Source organism: Calonectris borealis, chromosome 22 (assembly GCF_964195595.1).
Source record: "Calonectris borealis chromosome 22, bCalBor7.hap1.2, whole genome shotgun sequence".
NCBI lineage: Eukaryota > Metazoa > Chordata > Aves > Procellariiformes > Procellariidae > Calonectris > Calonectris borealis.
This window is the reverse complement of record NC_134333.1, coordinates 1245501-1268501: the sequence shown is the minus strand read 5'-3', so window position 1 is coordinate 1268501 and position 23001 is coordinate 1245501. Positions and strand designations below refer to the sequence as shown.

At 44.7% G+C, this 23001-nt stretch overlaps 1 protein-coding gene and 2 pseudogenes across 1 annotated transcript; 1 reads left to right on the top strand and 2 right to left on the bottom strand.

Moving 5' to 3' along the window:
• Nucleotides 1–23001, bottom strand: part of LOC142091706 (von Willebrand factor A domain-containing protein 5A-like) — a 521312-nt pseudogene that overhangs the window by 124693 nt on the left and 373618 nt on the right.
• Nucleotides 1–23001, bottom strand: part of LOC142091600 (epimerase family protein SDR39U1-like) — a 334998-nt pseudogene that overhangs the window by 117326 nt on the left and 194671 nt on the right.
• Nucleotides 13204–15217, top strand: LOC142091668 (olfactory receptor 6F1-like). Its single transcript, XM_075171061.1, has one exon. It carries the CDS (start codon nucleotides 14264–14266, stop codon nucleotides 15215–15217), a length of 954 nt encoding a protein of 317 aa, XP_075027162.1. The 5' UTR covers nucleotides 13204–14263.

Below are 23001 nucleotides of genomic sequence, written 5' to 3'. Positions count from 1 at the left end.
TCCTTAGTCAGAAAATCTGACGGAAAAATAAACATTCTCACACTCCATATGGATACCAAACAGCTATCCTCTTAACATCTCTCAGTAACAGCAAATCGGAATCATGGTTCTCTCTAGTGTAAGTCTCATGCTTTTGATGGTTCTCAGAAGCATGACTTTGGACCAAAATTGTATAACAGAGTTGGAATTTATTTCCAACTTATTTCCAATCTATTTCCAGGAATGTGACTGACCTAACATGCACCTGAATGACTTGATACACGTGTGATATAAAATCCTGCCACTGACTGTCCTTAAACGCTCCTTGGAAAATTTGTAGAAAATGTTATGACTTTCATCAGATTAATAATTTCACTGGTTCACATTTTATATTTCTAGGGCTACAGGCATATCACAGTGTAAGTTTCCTCATGTTCTAGCTTTTGAACTTTTTGAACTCCAGATTAAAGGTAACCAAAAGAATAATTTCAGTAGAGTCATTCCTCTGAGCTTCCTTGAAATGCACTTATTACTTCCCGGTGCTGAGGGAACGAACCTACTTTTTACCTGCTGAAGATCGGTATTATGAATACCGCCTCTACCCATGCTCCTTTCTACAGGTTTCTTAATATTCTCAGAACTAAGAAATGGTGCTTTTAAGACTTCTTTTGAAGACTGGATTCATTCACCTGCCTTCAGATATCTGAAATGGAGACACTTGTTGAGGTATTTGTCTAGACTCTCTTTTATGGTCAATGGCAAGGTCTTCTACAGGGTGTTTAAGATCATCCTCAGGTAGATGACACTAATCACGTTTTAAATTGGACTGTTTCTCCCCTTTCATTATAAGGGGAGGCTAAAGCAATTGGGCCAGATACATACCTTTCAACTAGAGATACCTAAGTTAACACCTGATTATTCCTATCCTATTTTGTGGCACAGTTGTTTTGGTCACAATGTTTTCCATGTTATTGTTATGACTGGCTTTTGGGAACCAGAGGAGCTGGGGGACGCTAGCAGAACATCAAAAGCATTATTTACGTTTTCTCATCAAGAAGTCAGGGGCTCTTTGGAAAGCAAATCAGAGACAATTGCATAGTTTTGATTGGCTAGGTCTACCCTGCAAATGTAGTTTGTGGACCCTCAACTTTGACTGGTCCTGTAGACCTAACTGCCCTATGTTTCAGATGAGAATCCTCTTCAGGCCTGGTTTTTAACTACACAGAGAGCAGAGCCATAGAATAAAGTCACAACACTCGGGTAGGAGGAACAGGTAGAGAAGGCCTAGTAGAATGTCCAAGTGGAAACCGTTAAAGAGTGGTGTCCCTCAAGGGTCTGTACTGGGACAAATACTATTTAATATCTTCATCAGCAACCCAGACAGTAGGATTGAGTGCACCTTCAGCAAGTTTGCAGATGACACCAAGCTGAGTGGATTTGTTAGAGGGAAGGGGTGCCATCCAGAGGGACCTTGACAGGCTTGAGGAATGGGCCCATGTGAACCTCATGATGTTCAACAAGGCCAAGGGCAAGGTCCTGCACCTGGGTCAGGGCAATCCCTGCTACCAATACAGACTGGGGAATGAATGGATTGAGAGCAGCCCTGTGGAGAAGGACTTGGGGATACAGTGACAGGACAAAAAGAAATGGTTTTAAACTGAAAGAGGGTAGATTTAGGTTGGACATAAGGAAGAAATTTTTTATGATGAGAGCGGTGAGCCACTGGAACAGGTTGCCCAGGGAAGTTGTGGATGCCCCATCCTTACAAGTGTTCAAAGTCAGGCTGGACGGGGCTTTGAACAACGTGAACTAGTAAAAGATGTCCCCGCTCATTGCAGGAGGGTTGGACTAGATGATCTTTAAAGGTCCCTTCCAACCCAAACCATTCTATGATTCTATGATTTTATGATTCTATGATTCTATGGTTCTATGATTCTATGATCTTCGTCTCAGTTTGCTCCCAGGAAAGCATATTACCATGTATTCTGAACTAATAGCCACTAATGGAAATTGGGAGGCCTGCAAAGTGATCATTGAAATCTGTGCTGGGACAGCACTTTCTCAGGGAACAGATCCCTGGTCACCGGAAATAGATACATTCCTATCCCCACCTAGGAGGATCATGGCGGGAAGGAATGCAAACTGCTGGAGACTCCAAACAAAACTTAGAAAATAACAGAAAGGCTTTTGCTTTTTTTTTTTTTTTTGGTGTAGTAGTAATACTAACTTTGCAGGGAGAACCAATGGAGAGGGTTATTACTTTCTTTCTTCAAATGCAAAACAGAACAAGGCTACAATGCCAGAATGTTCTTTTGGGTCTTGCACACAAATTATAGGACTTTCCTGATGTACTTGATATCAGCCTGGAAATCTTAACTGTCACACAATGGTCAGTGAACATCAGCTCCATACTTGCATACACGTACCACAGACTGGCTGGCTTGTCTTTGCTGGATGCCAGTGACTCGTCAGCTGATGCTCTCACAATATTTCAGGTCCCCTGCCATACCACTAAACAATTGTATTCAGTAATGCTGTTCCCAGAAGTTTTTTCCACTTCAGTGTTGTTGCTATGTTCTTTCTTGTAAGGGGCGTGGCCACTAGCCAGTAAATGACCAACTACAAACCATATTGATGTTAGACCATCATGATCTGGGATGTATGTTTGGGACTTCTAATGGCAGGTGCATGACTTGCTCGTTTTGCACAATCTGCTGTGCAGATGGAGGTGCTTGTTCAAGTACCTTTCTGTAGTCAGGGGAACATGAGTCGTCTTCTATAAGTCAGGATCATTGACACATGTTGTGGTTGTGCCCCCACCAGCAGCTACACACCACACAGCTGCTCACTCACCCCCCACCCAGTGGGATGGGGGAGAGAACCAGAAGGGTAGAAGTGGCAAGACTCATGGGTAGAGGTAAAGACAGTTTAACAGGTAAACAAAAGCTGCATGCACAAGCAAAGCAAAATAAGGAATCCATTCACTACTATCCATCAACAGGGAGGTGTTTAGCCATCTCCAGGAAAGCAGGGCTTCATCACACGTAACGGTTACTTAGGAAGACAAACGCTGTAACTCTGAACATCCCCCCCTTCCTCCTTCTTTCCCCCAGTTTTTATTGCTGAGCGTGAATCATATGGTACGGAATATGCCTTTGGTCAGCTGGGGTCCGCTGTCCCAGCTGTGTCCCCTTCCAACTCCTTGCACACCCCCAGCCTACTCACTGCAGCCATAGTGTGAGAAGCAGAAAAGGCCTTGACGCTGTGTAAGCCCTGCTCAGCAATAGCTAAAACATCCCTGTGTTTTCAGCACTGTTTTCATCACAAATCCAAAACATAGCCCCATATAAGCAGCTCTGATGAAACTGAATTCTAGCCAGGCCAAAACTAGTACAGTGCAATAAGCATATCATGTTCTCCTCTCACTCAGCTTTGTGTAACCAAGTGATGGTACACCAAAGGTAGATGTTACAAGTCCTTTCTTTTTTATCAGTAATTTACTATTTTTAATAGGGTTGCACTGCCATAGAACGTGCATAGCTGCATGAAGCTTGGAAAACACATTTGGGGTAACATCTTGGTAATATTCGGCACACAGGTCTAAGAAACTAAATGCAGAATGATATCTTTAAAATTAGTCCCAATGTTTACCCTAACTACCCTTCCTCCACTCACTTTCCTGTCCAGGCTTTGGTATATGAATCAGTGCTACTGATTAAAATTGGAAGTGTAAAAATGAGGGAAGAATTTACCCCTGCACTTAGCTTTTTATAAAGAAGGGAATGCTTTTTCCTTACCTTTAAATACTCCTGATGAGGACAACTGAAAATCCACTAAGCTGAAAGGCAGCCAACACTTCCACTTTGCAATTTACCTCCTTTCAATTTTCCTGTCCTCTCTCAGGAAATGCAAACTCTGGACATGGAATTTCAAATTGTCATTTGCTTTTCAGAAATCTACAAAAAATATTAGTCAATAAGTGAGTGCAACTGAGAAGGTTTAAGAATGAATTACATTCTAGCTTCCTGGGTAGCTTCCTTCCTCCATGGCTTTCTAGGACTTGTATTCAATGGCCAGGCTAATTCTTACAACTTACTGCTTATCACACTCTTCTGGGAATGGCTTAGCTTCCAGTTCTTGCTTCCTGGAACTACTTGTTCCACAGTGTTTCTGTCCTAGGAACAGGGACTAAAACACCCTGAAATGTGAAACCGAACGCAGGGTAGTCTATGTATTCACAGTATGTGAGGCTAGCCTGGCACTCAGCAGGTCACCTAGTCCACCCAGAGGAACCAGAATCGGCTCTAGACAATCCTGGTAGTTAAGTAGCTACCTGTGCTAGGCAATTGCCTTAGCCTGCGATATGTGACAGAGGTAGCAGAGAGACTCGCTGGGCTCTTGTCAACCCTTTCTGGTGCCTGGTGGAGGTGAAATAAACATTCCATGTTCAGGCCTGATTAGTTATGTTAAGACAGATGGGGGAAACTATTTGGCTCTAAGGAAGGAAAGACACACAGCAGTTTAATTTAATCTATAGAGGAGGCAGAGGAAAACATTTCAGGTCAATTTTACTGAGGGGAGAAAAGATAAAAAGCCAACCATCCAAGTAAATCCTCCTAGACATAAGACAATAAATGCACAGACCATATCTATATATGGCTTACTGATTATTATGTTGACCTATATAAGTTAGTGCTAAGGGCCACTATTTCTTTAACTTCTAATATTAGTCTGACTGTATTGGGTTTGCTCTTCAATTAACAAACAGGGAAAAAACCAACAGGGACAGCACCAGGTGTAGAATAAGGCACTTTCTCTATGTTGAGCTTGATTTTTCAGCTTTCATTTTGCAGAAAATGCTACTAAATTTTAACTAAAAATATTTCTTTTATTTAAATTTTGGGTTCGGAACAAGATTTGGTCTCATCAGAAATAAGTGGAAAGAGGAAAATTTTCTGCGTCTGCCTTGTTTGGTAAATATTCCCACTCGCTTATCTGTATCTGAACAACCTGGACTCTATTATGGCATTTCTGGCATTTGCCTGAGGCAGGGAAACCTACCTGCAGTGAAAGCAGCTTTCTAGAATTTGCAGACTTTGTGACAGCAGTCATTGTTTTACTGGGCTCATTAAGATGGACAATCATCTCCTACACATACATCTTCTCCACTGTGCTGAAGATCACATCTGCCTCAGGAATACAAAAGGTTCTCTCCGCTTGTGATGCTCATATCTCTGTGGCCTCTCTATACTAGAGCAGTGCCATATTCATGTATATGAGAATTTCACAGACTTCTCTTGATATCAAGAAGGTTGTGTGTGTGCTGACCCCGGTGGTCACACCTTCGCTAAATCCATTCACCCACACCTTGAGGAATGAGAAAGTGAAAGAGGCCTTGACAATTTTCTTCACACAACCCGCAGTATTTCATGAAGGTAGGACTGCCCAAGCAACATAATTCATTCTCTCACGTCAGATACCTTCCTTGGAAATGGCGAACTGACCTTTGAAAGAACCTTCATCTTTCTTCACATCCAGACATGGAGGAAACATTTATATAGACATTATGTTAGGAGTGAGACTCAAAGACTTCAGTAAAGCTCTCAACCTTGTAGAGGTCTTGGTCAGAGTCAGTCATCTCGACTACATTTATACTCAGTGGGGAGAGGTGGACACTTTCACAATTTAGGTCGTCTTGCTCTTTGCAGTGTATCAGAAGCAGGTGAAACGGACCATAGAAGTGCTTGTTTTCATCCATTGACTATAAAAAACATTCAGACCCCCAGACCAAGAATTCAGACACAAGTGTATCATTTACTTTGACATCTAAACTTAGATGACCTGTACTCATGGTAAGGAAGGGGCCTGCGGGCAGCTTCCACTCGGTACCGACGATAACACCACCTATGTGGCCTTGCCTGTGTCTAAAAGTGAAGCTACAAGTTCTCATGAGAACATCCTTTAGGAACAGAGTTGTCTTCTTTTGAGGGAATTACATAGTAGATCAAATGACCAAAAGGGAGAGCTACTGCCATGGACAGGATCTACGCAGTAGGGAAAATCCATCCGTTGCTGCACGAATGCAGGATTCCCAGCATCGGAAGGGACATAAGATTTGCTCACTACCCATATTCATTTTTATTGTATCCTATTAAAACAGCTCTTTTATCTAGCCATTTGTTGTGGGGCCTTTCTTACTGAGATCCAGAAGGAACCCTGCATTGTCTCTCTCACCTCAATGCCCCTCCAAATGCAGAAGAGATGACGCCCATCTTCCACGGTCAGAAGGAAAGCAATGTACCACTTAGGCTGTTAACTGAGACTCGAGAGTTCATGAACTCTGAGAAGCATTCCACTCAGAGGGAGATTCTGGGCACAGCCCGCTGCAGTCGAGGAGAGCTCAAAGCTCCCCTCACTTGGGACCATGCTTATAGGGTCGCAAGAGGATTGACTTCAGTCATCCGTCAAAACTCAAGGTTTCAGTAACAATGTTATCGTTCCACTTGAGCTACCACTCAGATAAGGGTACCAGGGGATGATAATTATCCTCGCACTCGTCCTCCACTTGGGCCAGGCAGTGGAAGTTTCTGGTATAATTGGTACATTCCTCAACCTCAGCTACGCAAGAGTTCCTGATACGGTAAAGGGACACTTCACCGCCTGACTCGTTACACCAAGGCCAAGGTTTAATGGGAGTTTCTGAGATCGTGGAGCAGTCCAGGAAGGGGGGGAGATGCACCACCACACACTCAAAATAGAAGCAGCTAAATAGACATTTAAATTTTGTATGGGTGAAGTAAGGTGCACTGTTTCCCTCTAAGAGCAATCAAGACCCCTAAGACTTCAGGTAAGTGTTGTCTTTTTTCCTGACCTTTATCATCCCAACAGTGGGACCTGTTTCTGACAACAAGCACTGTCATCATCCGCCTTTGAAATATTGGTGCTGGCTGCTAGCTGTTAGATAGAGAAAACCAAAGAACAACAACAACAACAAAAAACCCTCAGAGAAAATAAAACATAATTTTCTGAAGGACTTTCAGTGAAGAGAACATGTTGTGCAATGAGGGTATCACCATTCCCCTGATATCAAGTGCTCTGTCTTTCTGACTAGCAGCGCAATGTGTAAGGACTATGGTAATTGATAAACTGTTGTTGATAGGAAGCCCATGGGGCAACTGGAGGGGGATGTGAAATAAGCCTCTTGGATGAAGGATTCACTTGTAGTTCATAAACAAGGGATGCATCTTCCAGTAAATGTGAAGCTTTACAATGCAGTCCTAAAAGAGATCAAGATGGCATTATTGCTAATCACAATTTGCAAAAGATGGAGTGTGGTTTTTCACTATAGTGGAATTCTACAGCTGGTAGAACTGGGTGTGGATTGATCATAGAATCATAGAATCATAGAATCATACAGGTTGGAAAAGACCTCTAAGATCATCGTGTCCAACCGTCAACCCAACACCACCATGCCCACTACACCATGTCCCTAAGGGCCTCATCTACACGTCTTTTAAATACTTCCAGGGATGGTGACTCCACCACTTCCCTGGGCAGCCTGTTCCAAGGCCTGACCACTCTTTCAGGAAAGAAATTTTTCCTAATGTCCAATCTAAACCTCCCTTGGCGCAACTTGAGGCCATTTCCTCTTGTCCTATCGCTAGTTACTTGGCAGAAGAGACCAACACCCACCTCACTACAACCTCCTTTCAGGTAGTTGTAGAGCGCGATGAGGTCTCCCCTCAGCCTCCTTTTCTCCAGGCTAAACAACCCCAGTTCCCTCAGCCGCTCCTCATAAGATTTGTGCTCCAGGCCCTTCACCAGCTTCGTTGTCCTCCTCTGGACGCGCTCCAGCACCTCCATGTCCTTCTTGTAGTGAGGGGCCCAAAACTGAACACAGTATTCGAGGTGCGGCCTCACCAGTGCCGAGTACAGGGGCACGATCACCTCCCTGCTCCTGCTGGCCACACTATTTCTGATACAGGCCAGGATGCTGTTGGCCTTCTTGGCCACCTGAGCACACTGCCGGCTCATGTTCAGCCGGCTGTCAACCAGCACCCCCAGGTCCTTTTCCTCCGGGCAGCTTTCCAGCCACTCTTCCCCAAGCCTGTAGCGTTGCCTGGGGTTGTTGTGGCCGAAGTGCAGGACCCGGCACTTGGCCTTGTTGAACCTCATACAGTTGGCCTCGGCCCATCGATCCAGCCTGTCCAGGTCCCTCTGCAGAGCCTTCCTACCCTCCAGCAGATCAACACTCCCGGCCAACTTGGTGTCGTCTGCAAACTTACTGAGGGAGCACTCGATCCCCTCGTCCAGATCATTGATGAAGATATTGAACAGGACCGGCCCCAGTACTGAGCCCTGGGGAACACCGCTTGTGACCGGCCGCCAACTGGATTTAACTCCGTTCACCACAACTCTCTGGGCTCGGCCGTCCAGCCAGTTTTTTACCCAGCGAAGAGTGCACCTGTCTAGGCCGTGAGCCGCCAGCTTCTCGAGGAGAATGCTGTGGGAGACAGTGTCAAAGGCCTTACTGAAGTCCAAGTAGACCACATCCACAGCCTTTCCCTCATCCACTAGGCGGGTCACCTGGTCATAGAAGGAGATCAGGTTGGTCAAGCAGGACCTGCCTTCCATGAATCCGTGCTGGCTGGGCCTGATCCCCTAGTTGTCCCGGACATGGCTCGTGAGCGCCCTCAAAATGAACCGCTCCATGATCTTCCCCGGCACCGAGGTCAGGCTGACCGGCCTGTAGTTCCCCGGATCCTCCCTCCGGCCCTTCTTGTAGATGGGAGTCACATTGGCGAGCCTCCAGTCGTCCGGGACCTCCCCAGTTAACCAGGACTGCTGGTAAATGATGGAGAGCGGCTCGGCAAGCTCCTCCGCCAGCTCCCTCAGTACCCTTGGGTGGATCCCATCCGGCCCCATAGACTTGTGAACGTCCAGGTGGCATAGCAGGTCATGAACTTCATCCTCTTGAATTATGGGGGGTTTATCCTGCTCGTCGTCCCTGTCTTCCAGCTCAGGGGGAATGAGGGTGTTTGTTTTGTGAAGTCTAATGATACTTAGAATTTCCTCTCTTTGAAGCCAAATGACCAATGATTTCAGTAGGAACTGACACATATAAATACAAGTTACGCACCTGAATGCCTCTAACTTCTTTAAAATGACTCCTGTGGCTGCCGAATCACACACAGGTGGTGAATTCACTCACCGAAATCCACTTCATCATAAAACAGACTTCTAAGAGAAGTCCTATTGAGCTGCCTGGGTATCTCCACTGATGGGAAGGGGAGCTCACATTTACATAAATGATTCAAAGTAGGTAAAATAAGATGAGAAATATCTCTGTTTAGAGGTATTTATGTTTTGAAAGTGTGGTGGTGCGTTCCCCTCCCCCTCCTGGGCCGCTCCACGATCTCAGAAACTCCTGTTAAACCTTGGCCTTGCTGTAACAAGTCAGGCGGTGAAGCGTCCCTTCACCGTATCAGGAACTCTTGCATGGCTGAGGTTGGGGAATGTACTGATCGTACATCGTCCCAAGTGAGGCTCTTTGAGCTCTCCTGGACCGCAGCGCACTGCGCCCAGAATCTCCCTCGAACTGGAATGCTTCTCAGAGTTCGTGAACTCTTGAGTCTGCAATATTCGGAGGCCTGTCATCTGATGGGACCTGGGCTGAAACTCTTCACTCCTCGAGGCTCAACTCTCACCTGGTGAGAAATGCCGAGACATTTTACGTGAATATTTCGTCACTGAACTCAAGGGGAATTTTTAACAGGCACTTTTTATACATTTATATATATGTATTTCTGTCCCTCTGTGTGTGTGTGAACTAATAGTAAGCATAATTTGTAATTAAGTCATGATTGTAGTAGACTGCTAACTTACTTTGTAAATGTTAAATTAGTTGATGATTAAGTGCTGCAAAATTTTATGATCTACCTTAAACTGTGAATGAACCTTAGACTGCTGCTAAACACATAGAATCGCTTACCCTTTTTTACCCAACATAAACTGTTGTCCAAGTCTGAGACTAGGGGTAGATCCAGACTCACCTAGACTCCTCTCTGAGAAGGAGTTTAGAAAGCAAAGGGGTCTACTCTGAACCTCGTGACTCGTTGGGAGGGTCCTCCTTATCCTTTTCGTCCTCAGTCTCTGTACAAAACATTCTAGCTCAATTATAACATGATTTCCCTTTGTACACTTCATCCACGTAGTAAGTGATAGAGTGAACGTTGCCATCGAACTCTGTTAAGTTGCGTTTTTATAAATCTCTATTAAAATCACTTTCTGCTAATAACTTTGACCTCTAAACCACTCATTCACAACACAGTGGAACAGAAGTCTTTCCATTTAATGGACAATTTGTACTAACTCTTTAGATATCCATCTTAGTGTGTTACCTATACTCCCTTAGGGTTACCAATCATTGAAGTGATTAATGAAAGTAACTAAAAATACTTAGTGGTAAAGTAGCATTTGGAAGAGTAAAGGTAAGAGAGCTGGCAAAACCACCCATTTTCTGAAGATGTTTTGTCACTCATTGAGCAGTCTGGGTTAGTAAAGATTATGGCACAATCTGGGATCGAGGAGTTTGGTTGCTGTAAGTGTGCCAAATTGTCATTGGATTAGGAGTTGTCCAGATGGAGATGGCCCTGAGGTGATTTGTAGTGTTTGAAGGCTTAAACATTTGCAAAGCCATGAGAAAACTGGGATGGAATGGTAAGATGATTTGTTTGTTGAGCTAAATTATTCAATAAATTCAGATTTTAGAGAGCCCATATGAGAATGCCTTTCTTTAGTTAGACGAATTGGTTCCCTTGTGCTTGTGTAATGAGTAAACCACTGGTGACTCAAGTTTAATTGCTCAAAATTTCTCAGAACCATTGAAAATGAATGCAATTATTCAGATAATTAAAGAATTAATTCCCTTTCCCACTATAATCATTTTTCCATTTGTCTTATTTTTTACAGACTGCATTTCATGGAACTATGAAGGTGAATGAACTCAAAATATGTTAAACAAACAGCAAAGGAAGGAAAAAATACCTTTATTTTGTAAAAACTTTTTTTTCACTTTGGAAATATTAGGTGATCTATATTGAAAAAATACAGTTATTGATAAAAAGAGTGGAAATTGCAGCTTCACACTTCATCTGTCAACAAAATTTATGTCAGTACTTTATCGGAGGGCTCTATCCCTCAGATTAATGGATGTAATAGCTGCATTGACTGTGAACAACAGTTGATCCATGATATGATACTATGATTTGTGCATTGCAAAGTGGACAAAATAAAGAACTGAAACATCTGGCTGACGAATTAGTAGATGCTTCCTCAGTATTAAGAAATACATATTAAGCAGTACATAATATCTATAAAAAAACCAATGATGTTACAAATGGAACCAAAATGAACGTGCTAGAATAGAAAGCAGGCCTCACAGCTAGGCAAGAGAAAAATGGAAAGGACAGTCCGTCTTGAGACACCGAAATAAAGTCAAAGCAATGGAAGGAAAGGAGCTAGCTACAAAACCTCTGAAACATTCAGATCCTCTACAATCTGGATGGTCATTCACCTCACAGAATGTTGTCCTTACCAAGTTGCACAAGGACAGGAGTTAGAGGGCCTGACCATTTCACACAGCTTTGATTCAGTCTCGGATAGGCACATGTTTAACTGATGAAAGTCTTATTGCTCAATAAACTTGCAACTTTCATCTAAAAACTATGGGCTTATGGGACTTAAGGTATCAAGATTTTAACAATAAGGATAGATGACACTTCTTCCTAAGAAGTGTTTTGCATTGGTTCAACAGAAGTCTTCAGAGGAGGTTGTGATGTTCAAAAGAGCCCAAGATAAAGAGGCACCAAACTCCTTTACATGATAGAAAATACCAGCTAGGTACATTACAGTATTTTCAGTCAAGCTGAAATGTATTTACCTCAATTTTCTTCAGCAAGTGCTCAAAATTTAAACCACAGATGGGATTCATCCCATTTAATTTTTGCTACCTGGAAGTCAGACATATCATGGTAGGGATTGGCTCCACTGTTAATCAATGAAGTAGTTCCCCAGATTGTTCTGGAGAATGATTAACTACCAAGGTAAATTTCTAAAGAGGTCAAATGAAACATGTTCTCAAAGTTCCTGTTTTTTCCAATAATTCTAGAAAACCACATGTAACTGTATCAGATATGGGCAAGCAAGTTTTAGATGGCTAAAAATAGGTGAGAATAATTTAAACTCTCACATTTAGGGATATTACCGAATCGAGGTCAACTGTATACATTTATAAAAGATCACGTACTGATTATTGCTTTAGTCATATTTGCTGCAAATCAGAACATACAGTAGAAATAATGTTAAACCTTGAAGATAAATATTTATTTAACCTCAGCTAGCAACTAAATACTACACAGCCACTCCCTCACTCACCCCTGGTGGAATGGGGGTGAGAATCAGAACAGTAAAAGTGAGAAAACTCGTGGGTTGAAATAAAGACAGTTTAACAGGTAAAGCAAAAGCCGCGCACACAAGCGAAGCAAAAAAAGAAAAAGGAATTCATTCACTACTTCCCATCGGCAGGCAGGTGTTCAGCTATCTCCAGGAAAGCAGGGATCCATCATGCTCCATCACTCTATCCCAGCCGAAACCACCACAATATTAAATTTAATTTGGTCAGCACTATTTTTGAATATATGTTCTACTTAGGTACAATACTAGAGTTTATTTTATCTTTTCTTTTCTCTGTACCAAAAATATTTTTTGAATTTTTATTGAAAATATCCTGAAATTATATTTTAGTTCCTCATAAAAGTTGGTAAAAGGTTAATCTGGACATTCAACAGTTCTCTAATTATGGGAAATAAGAGCAAAACAATGTGCAAAATCAAATTTACTTTCATGATTCAAAGTTCAGTGGAAATATTTCCTTTCTTAATTGAGCAGTAATTGCATGTTTTCACAGCAACCGACTGTGAAAACCCTGGGGACTTTAATTCCTTGGGGAGCGGCCAGTCCAGAAAATATTTGTACCTTGGAGCTATGCTAGAGTCATGCTTTTTCTCCCAAGGTAAGTGGCTGAAAAGTGGGCTTCAGAAAAGCTCTGCTTTTTCACAGAGATATTTGTGATTTCAGAAGAAAAATACTGGTTTGGCACTTATTGTTGTCTCTCACCATGATGTAGAGCTTTGTAATACTATGAAAGTGAAAGCTAAATTCTCTCTAATTCTGTTTGCCTCTGTTTTGTCTCTCTGACACTGTATATATGTTCATTTTTCTCTTCTTTTATCCATCCCTGTGCATGTAAAGCCCTGGAATTGTAGCTGACCCTTCTTCAAGCAGGATGTCCTCCTGAGATCTCTTCCAATCTGAATTATTCTGATTTTATGTGTATATACTACCTCTTTACCTTTCTATCTATCCCTTCATATTGATGCAAGGCTTTTTGTGTGTGTGTGTGCATTACACCCATCTTTATTCTTTGCTATCTGTTCTCCATTTACTTCTGAGCTTATGTGTCTATTCTGTCTATATAACTGTTCATCCATCCTGTATATCCTGCAGTGCCTCTCTTTCTTCTTCCCTCCTCTGTATATACTTCATTACCATACAATTCTCCACTCAGTTGATTGACTCGATTTCTAGATGTCAATCTTTCTGCCATCATTCCTTGTTTTGCCTGTCCAAGGACACAGGGTGGGATTCATCTGTCCAGCCTGGCCTCCATCTATCAGAAACATACAGATCTTGCTTGTTTTCTGTGTTATATTGAAATGTGCCAGACTTAAAATTATGTCAGGGGGAAAAAAAAAGTTATCTATGTATAGGCAACTGAATAAAACATCAGATGCCTTATTTTCAAAAGTCTAAAGTGGATGCAGATGAATCCCGGTTAAAATATTGAGCATTTTTCAAAAATAAGACTTTTAAAAACACCTATCAAGTTAATTGTCTCAAAGAATGAAGTGACAGGACAGACCCTTCATTTCTTTTGGAATTCTCTTCCTTTTTAGTACTGTGATTATTGGCAGCCATGCTCATAGCAGTCTATTTATGAGAAGGAAAAACTATTTTTCCTTGGAATAGTTTAAAAAGCAAAAAAGAAAAAAAAAATTTAAAAAAGAAAAAAGAAAGAAAGCATGACTTTCCTTGCACATATTAAGGAATATTTTTTTCAGTATATTTCTGGGCAACCTGGGTTATGAATTCTGATATGTAAGGCAGAAAGTAAGTAGCAATGCAGTGAACAAAGCTCTGTTCTTTATTGTCTTTTGTTACTTAGATGAGTCTTTCGTCTGATGTTCAGAGAGGAAACCATAGTGGCACACATGTATTCATCCTCCTGGGTTTTCCTGGCCATCAGTATCTGAAAATGTTTTTGTTCATGCTTTTTTCCGTCATGTACATCTTGGCACTCTTGGGAAACTTTTCCATCATGGTCTTAGTGAGAAGCCATCCACAACTTCATACCCCCATGTACTTTTTCCTCTTCAACCTCTCCTTCCTGGAGATCTGGTACACCACAGCTTGTGTCCCCAAAGCTCTAGTAGTCCTCTCGGGTGGAGACCCAACTATTTCCTTTGACAATTGCCTTCTACAGATGTATTTTGTTTTCTCTTTGGGCTGCACAGAGTATTTTCTCCTGGCTGCCATGGCATATGACCGTTGTTTGGCAATCTGTTTCCCCTTACATTATAACTCCATCATGAATCGCACCCTTTTAACTCAACTTGTCTTTGGATCATGGTTTTGTGGTTTCTTGTCCATAACCATACCTACATATATGATTAGCACATTGTCTTTCTGTGGCCCTAATGTTATTAATCATTTTTTTTGTGACATAGCCCCATGGATCGTTCTCTCTTGCACAGACACCAGCCTCATTGAGTTAGTGGCCTTCATAATCTCAGTCATTGTCATCCTTGGCTCATGCATAGTAACCCTGCTCTCCTATATTTACATCATCTCTACCATACTGAGAATCCCATCAGCTATAGACCAACAAAGGGCCTTTTCCACTTGCTCTTCCCATCTCACTGTTGTGATTATTTGGTATGGTTCCACCATTTTTCTCTTCGTCAGACCTTCTCTAAAGGACTCATTAGATTTGACTAAAACTGTCAATGTACTTAACACTATTGTCACACCTTTGCTGAATCCTTTCATTTATTCTCTGAGGAACAAAGAGGTGAAAAAAGCTTTGAAAAAAACAGTGCAGTTCAAGTCCTGGGCTTGAACTGGGATTCTCACTCAAAAGATGATATTATGTTTTGGGGATTTTTTTGTTACTTTAAACACTGAGTTTACCTTGGAGATATGAGTGAGGTTGGAGCACATATTACAGAAAATTATGTGGACAAAGTGTGGACCTGGGAGTCATGGATTTCATCGCCAGCTGTATCATAGACTTTCTTGCCTTGCACCTCTGCTTCCAGCATTTGTAAAATCTGGACATCACACAAACCACTGTTGTCTGGTTCTCTGAGAATTAGGTGTGAAAATGTATAGATACGCCCTTGGAACTATTATTTGTTCCACCTGATTTCAGAAATCTGCATGAGGAATTTCACCATCTGAGTCTCCTTTAATAGCTGTAAGTAAGTGACAGGCACCTCCAAAAACCCATCTGAGACTTAAGAGTTCATTCATCTTAGAGGTGAACCCTTGGATGATCCACATGACCAAGATGCTAATTTTGATGTGTCTGCTTTGATGTTTCTACAAAGGTTACATGCGGGCCTTCATATTCACTTTTATTCCAGATATGGGGATTGGTTCTACTTGGGCATAGAACATATAGCCTTCATTTAAAATTTCCTTGGGCTTCTAAGGATATACCCATGCTATGTAACTAAACAGTGCCAGGGAGTAGCCCTGGGCACAGGAACATGATCTTCTATGTTGCAGAATCATTAGAAAGATCCCTGTCATAGCATTGGGTTATGCCACCCACTATTATTGCAAGCATTCTTTGTTACTTTAGAGCCGTTTTTATCAGCCAGAAACTATTTCTGTGGATGGCTTGCATGTGTCTTCTATGACTTGCTTCCTCTGTCTCTCTCTCTCTCTTTCTTCTCCTCTCTCAGTTCTTTTCGTTCGTTTGGTTGGTTGTTTTTTTCCCCTATGTCTGTTCCGATATCTGCAATGACAGCCTCTTACCTGCAAAATTTTAAGTGTTTTTAAAGGAAACGTTAAAAACCCTGCCTTGCTCTGTGCTCATTAAAAGGATCTCATCTTCATGATATATGACATGGTTAGTAAAACACACTTGTTTGAAGAAGCAATTATTGAAGAGAAAACATTGTCTGTCATTATGTGCTTACACACTAGCACACTTGCCATAAAATGAAATGTTCGACTGTCCATTTAGTACCTGCAGTTCTATGAAGAATTATGGAAAACTCATTTTGACTGCCTGTGATTCTACAACCACTCAAAGAACTGGTGCTTACTCACCAAGACCAGAAAATCTGTGGGAGAACGGGCAAGCTGCTCAATGGATTAAGGATAACAGCAGAACCACATGACTTTTCGTGTAAATTGATCTCATCATGAGCTACTACAATGGAAGATAGGCAGGAAATATAGACTACAGCAGTTATCTCAGTGTGGGTAATTATTCAGAAATTCAGTAAGTCATGGGAACAGAATGAACAGATCTTGTATAAAATCTATGTCACAAGTCAGGTAAGAGAAGTGCAATAGCACCCCAGCTTTTAGGGGGTGAAGGACCGGGGGACCTGAAGACTTGGGGTCTCTGCCCGGGCTGAGGGATGTGGCTGCCGCTTTCCCCTTTGCAGGTTCAACCAGCAGCGAAGCCGAGAACCTATCCCGAAGACACACACATGGACACAGACAGAAACACAGACACAGATGACACTGACATGGCCAGTCACACTCCCACAGCCAAGGCGCTGCCGTCAACAGCACCCACACACAGGACCCATGTAACGCACAAGCACAGACAGCCACATCCCCTCCTCTTCTGGGGCTGGCAGAGACAGGAGGTCACTAGTGCAGGTACACCCACAACACTGTCAGGCTTCACAAGCATATGACATTTGCAGGTCCCTTGACCACCGGCACAACCCCTCCATCCGCCCAACACCCCACCTGGACCCCAGCCCTCTGACCCACCCCATGGGTTCCCTACTCGCCAGCTGGTTCAGTTTGATGCACCAGACACGCAGCACTCACACACTCGTCCCACAGGCACCCCACTCTCACAGGTACCCCTGGATACCAGCACGGATCCTCTGCCCACCTGATATCCTTGCCTGGACCTGGGGCCTCCTACTCGATGCTGGTCTAGTTTGAAGTTTGCTGGTGAATACACACGCACACCCCACGCACACCCGGTTTGTGGGGGATAGAGACACTCGCCCCCCCAGCATCCAGCACCAGGCACACAGGCTGTGACCTGCAGTCCTGCTCCAACTGCCAGCACTGAGCCCCTCACTTGCCTCACTCACACAGGTCCCTTCTGTAAGGCTACGTGGAAGGAGAGTGTCTGCTGCTTTAAGGGTATCTCGTCAAGGACCTTCTCAATGCAAAAAACGAGATAAACAGAAATGGAGAAAGCCATAAACAAGAACATGCAGGGACACAAACCTGATTGACAAATAAGGGAGGCGGTGATTGGAACCAAACCTGGTCAGTCACACTAATTGATGAGGGCATGTAGGAGTGTGAGAATGTTTAGTCCAGCGAGTTTATCTGACCTGGGACCTCCTCAAATGGGATGATAAGAAAAATGGAGACAATAAACCAAAATACAGACACAACCTGACAAAGTAAACATGGAGACAATGACAAGAAACAAACCTCACCACTCACTAACTGATGGGCTATCAAGAAACCACAGGTGCCACTTCCAGTAAGATCAACATGGACTTTGCAACTGTTAAGATTGTGAAACGGGGGAGACCCTGGATGCAGACACAGGCTGGAAGGGCTGTGGGAATAGAGCTGTACAAACCCATGAGGGATGTACAGGGGAAGGGGAGACGGGGTGTTGACAGAAAGGGGTATAAAAGGGGATGGTTGGGCGTAAGTTGCAGGTAAAATGGCTCTGGGAGTACAGAAAGAGGAACAACATATACATCTGTCCACGCTAACCTTCACCAAATACCCATGAACCATGAGGGCAGATAAGCATGTTACCAAGTATGAAAAACCTCTGTGTGTGTGTGTGTGCGTGTGTTGAACCAATGCATGCTCCCTACATGCAGGTCTAGGGGAGGAGGCTGTGTGTATGGAGACTGTGGTTGGAGACTATTGGGGAATTTGGGAAGTACTTGCTTGTCTTGGATTCCAGCTTCTGATTTAGAATTCTTTAAGCTGTGAGAAGGGACATTTGGATTAGACTGGGAAATCTATAGGAGCGGTAGTCACAACATGCCCCTAAAATCTCAGAACATGGCCCCAGTCAAGTCTGAGCCATGGTTCACTGGAAATGAAGGGGTACGGGAAGGGAAATGCCAACCTTAATTAGGAAAACGGCAACGTCTTACAATGTGTGAAAGAATGTGTAACGTGGACTAGCGTTACAAATGGTGCAGAACTACCACTGGTTCCAAAAACTAAGAATTAAGCCTAGCTGCCTTTGATACTGCGATGCGACTCAGCAGTCGGCACAGAGCTAACCCCGAGGCAGGTCACCAGTGCAGATCACTCAGCTCTGCCAGAACGAGACTGAAACTGCAGGATCCACCTGGACACAGACATCCCATGACCTGGTGCCTGGAGAGATGCAGCTATCAAAGCCAAACAACTGGACTTGCCTATACAAATCACAACGCTTACCGAGGTGTTACTGATCTCAAGTGCCTCAATATGTTCATGTCTAACACCTCTGAGGGGGCAGCCAGCAACCGCAGCCCTTGCACACGCACACCCCTGCCCCCGCTTAATGCCCAGAGGAGTCAGGCTCCTGCCCCAATGTGTGCAGCCCAGAGCAGGGCCCATTCAGGCTCTATGGGAGTGAGGAGTGGGGCAGCTTCTGCTGATATCACCGGGCAGCGGGGGAATGTCAGGGGATGTGGCAGGAGCGTGTCCGCTCTTTTAAGGACATCTGGTCAAAGGAGCCACAAACAAGAACATAGAGAGATAAACCTGACACATGATAAGGGAGGTTGTGATGAGAACAAACCTGATCAGTCACCCTGATTGGTAAGGATGTGTGGAGCGAGCCTGAGAACATTTATTTTTACAGTTGGCAAGATGAGGAAACTCTCTCTGCATAATCTCACTCTACCCCGTGTGTACGTGTGCTGCAGGGGCTAGGTGCCAGCTACCGGGGGGATCAGCGTGAGTGGATTTGGTGCCAGCTGCTGAAGTCAGGCTGGGATTGTGGCAGCCTCTGACCTCTGGTGCCAGCTGCTGGAGCCAGTGGGGCTCTCAGCTTCCAGCTGCTGGGGCAGGAACAGTGTGTATCCCAAAACCATTTACTGGGGGGACTGGCGTGAGTGAAGCGAGTGAGGAGTTCAGCACCGGCAGCTGGAGTGGTGTACTGGGTTTGCGTGGAAGGTTTTGGTAGCGGGGGGGCTACAGGGGTGGCTTTTGTGAGAAGCTGCTAGAAGCTTCCCCCATGTCCGATAGAGCCAATGCCAGCTGCCTCCAAGACGGACCCACCACTGGCCAAGGCCGAGCCCATCAGCGATGGTGGTAGCGCCTCTGTGATAACATATTTAAGAAGGGAGGGGGAAATCTGCTGGGCAACAACAGCAGCGGAGAGAGTAGTGAGAATATGTGAGAGAAACAACTCTGCAGACACCAAGGTCAGGGAAGGAGAGGGAGGAGGTGCTCCAGGTGGCGGAGTAGAGATTCCCCTGCAGTCCGTGGTGAAGACCATGGTGAGGTAGGCTGTCCCCCTGCAGCCCATGGAGGTTAACGGTGGAGCAGATATCCACCTGCAGCCCATGGAGGACCCCATGCTGGAGCAGGTGGATGCACCCGAAGGAGGCTGTGATCCTGTGAGAAGCTCACGCTGGAGCAGGCTCCTGGCAGGACCTGTGGACCCATGCAGAGAGGAGCCCATGCTGGAGCAGGTTTGCTGGCAGGACTTGTGACCCCATGGGGGACCCACGCTGGAGCAGTCTGTTCCTGAAGGACTGCACCCCATGGAAAGGACCCACACTGGAGCAGTTTGTGAAGAACTGTAATCCGTGGGAGGGACCCCATGCTGGAGCAGAGGAAGAGGGTGAGGAGTCCTCCCGTGAGGAGGAAGGAGCAGCAGAAAAAACGTGTGATGAACTGACCGCAAGCCCCATTCCCTATCCCCCCGTGCCGCTCAGGGGGAAGGAGGTAGAGAAAATCAGGAGTGACGCTGAGCCAGGAAGAAGGGAGGGGGGGGGGGAAGGTGTTTTTAGGATTTGGTTTTATTTCTCACTATCCTACTCTGATTTGATTGGTGATAAATTAAATTAATTTTCCCCAAGTTGAGTCTCTTTCGTCCATGAGGTAATTGGTGAGTGATCTCTCCCTGTCCTTTCCTCGACCCACAAGCCTTTCGTTATATTTTCTCTCCCCTGTCCAGCTGAGGAGGGGGAGTGATAGAGCGGCTTTGGTGGGCACGTGGTGTCCAGCCAGGGTCAACCTGCCACAAGCGGGAACGCAGGTGACAGCCCATGTGCCTGGTGCTGGCTGCTGCGGGGGGTGAGTATCTGTATCTTCCCCAAAGTGCGTGTGTGTGGAGGGTGTGTGTGTTCACCAGAAAACTTAAAGCTGGACCAGCCGGTTAGCAGGAGTCCCAGCTCCGGGCAGGGGTATCAGCTGGGCAGGGGGTTGGTGCTGGTACCTGGGTGGAGTGTGAGGTGCCAGGGGGACAACTGGGTGAGTGCTGCGTGTTTGCAGGGAGCATCAAGCTGGACCAGCCGGCAAGTAGGGGACCCATGGGGCGGGTCAGAGGGTCAGGACCTGGGCAGGGTACCAGGAGAACAGAGGGGCTGTGCCAATGCTCAGGGCACCTGCAAATATCCATGTGGCTTGTGAACCGTGAGAGTGTCGTGTGTGTACCTGCACTAGTGGCTGCCTGTCTCTGACAGCCCCAGAGGCGGTGGGGACATGGGTGTCTGCACTTGTGTGTTATGTGGGTCCTGTGTGTCGGTGCTGTTGATGGCAGCACCTTGGCTGTGGCAGTCTGTCTGACCGTGTCAGTGTCCTTTTGCATGTGTACATGTGTGCCCACGTGTCTCTGGGGTACACACTGAGCCTCACTACTGGCTGAGCCTGCAAAGAGGAAAGCAGCAGCCATGGCCATTGACCTGGGATGGAGACCCCGGGTCACTAAGCTTGGCTCTAGTGGCCGGGCAGGAGGAATCACCAGGCTGTGGAGCTGCTGGAGGTGGTGGCTGCTTATAACATCCCCTAACATGCATCAATCCAGATGATGAAGGTGATACCAGGGTTAAAACAGGAGTGGTCAGTAGGATTGTTAAAAGGAAAGCCTGGAGTTCCCACATGCTTATGAACTACAAAAGGGTTAGTTCCCTCAGGGTGGTCTGGTTTTCCACCTTGCCTTCATAATTTTTCTGGGGAAACATTGTCAATGAGATAAATAGGGCCACTAAAACCACATCTGGTAGGTTTATGCTGATGTCTCTGAACAGGTCTGTCCATGCACATGAGTCTGATTCCCTGCCTGTTCCTATAACAGCTTTCCATCTGTTTTACCACCACTTTAAAAGAACAAACTCCCTTATGCACGCCCTCTTAAAGCACCTCTCCTGGTAGCAATTATTTTACTACACGGAGAGAGGCAAGGTCTGAGGTCAGCATTTACAGCAATGTCTACGTTTCTAACGCATCTGGTAAGGTTGACACTTTCAATGACTTTTCATGGTTGCTACCTACTGAGTGGGAGGTTTCCGAGGATAGAAATGCAAATAAAAATACTTAGGGAAGTATGAAATCTCTAGCCATAATTTTAAAGCAGTTTGTTTGGTTCTTTTTTTTTCCTTCTCAAAGGAATTCTGATTTACTTGAGAATAAAAGGCCAGAATTCCCTAAAATCGCTTCCTTATGAGAAGCCATTTTGCCAGTGAATACCAGCTGAATTTGTCATTCAGAGGTGAACTGACAAGAGAGACTAAGGTGACTACCTAAATGAGGATACCTACTATTTAGCCGAGATTAGTCTAACCATACAGGAAACATTTTCTTTAATTCTTTGTTTTAGTTCAAACAAGGATTAATTAAAGGAAATCATATGTTTCAAATGACACAGACAATCAGTTGAAGCAATGAGAGAATCAATATTCTCTCAATAGTCGGCAGTGGTCGATTGCATCGGGGGTCGTCCTGTCAGTCCCCTTTATTCCTGTTCGAGAGCTGCAGTTTCCATGGCAATGGTACGTTGCCACGTTCCTAGGCAACACGGAGTCTTGCATACAGTGCATCCCCTGCAAACCGGAGGCCTCCGTGGCCTTGCAGCTGCTCTTCTTAGATAAGCAATCTTTGAGACAAATGTTCTACAGTTCAGTCTCTCACACATGCCAAGAAGGACTTGGGGGTACTGGTGGATGAAAAGCTGGACATGAGCCGGCAATGTCCACTCACAGCCCAGAAGGCCAATCATATCCTGGGCCAGCAGGTCGAGGGAGGTGATTCTGCCCCTCTACTCTGCTCTGCTGAGACCCCACCTGCAGTACTGCTTCCATCTCTGGAGCCCTTAGCACAGGAAAGACATGGACCTGTTGGAGTGGATCCAGAGGAGGGCCACAAAAATGATCAGAGGGATGAAATGCCTCTCCTATGAAGAAAGGCTGAGAGAGCTGGGGTTATTTGGCCTGGAGAAGAGAAGGCTTTGGGGAGACCTTATTGCAGCCTATCAGTACTTAAAGGGGGCTTGTAAGAACGATGGGGACAGACATTTTAGCAGGGCCTGTTGCAATAGGACAAGGGGGAATGGTTTTAAACTAAAAGAGGGGAGATTCAGACTAGACATAAGGAAGAAATTTTTTACAATGAGGGTGGTGAAAGCCTGGCACAGGTTGCCCAAAGAGGTTGTAGATGCCCCAT

Bases quoted from the DNA above. Each gene is read 5' to 3' on its own strand.
- LOC142091668 (XM_075171061.1), top strand. From the start codon at position 14,264: ATGAGTCTTTCGTCTGATGTTCAGAGAGGAAACCATAGTGGCACACAT.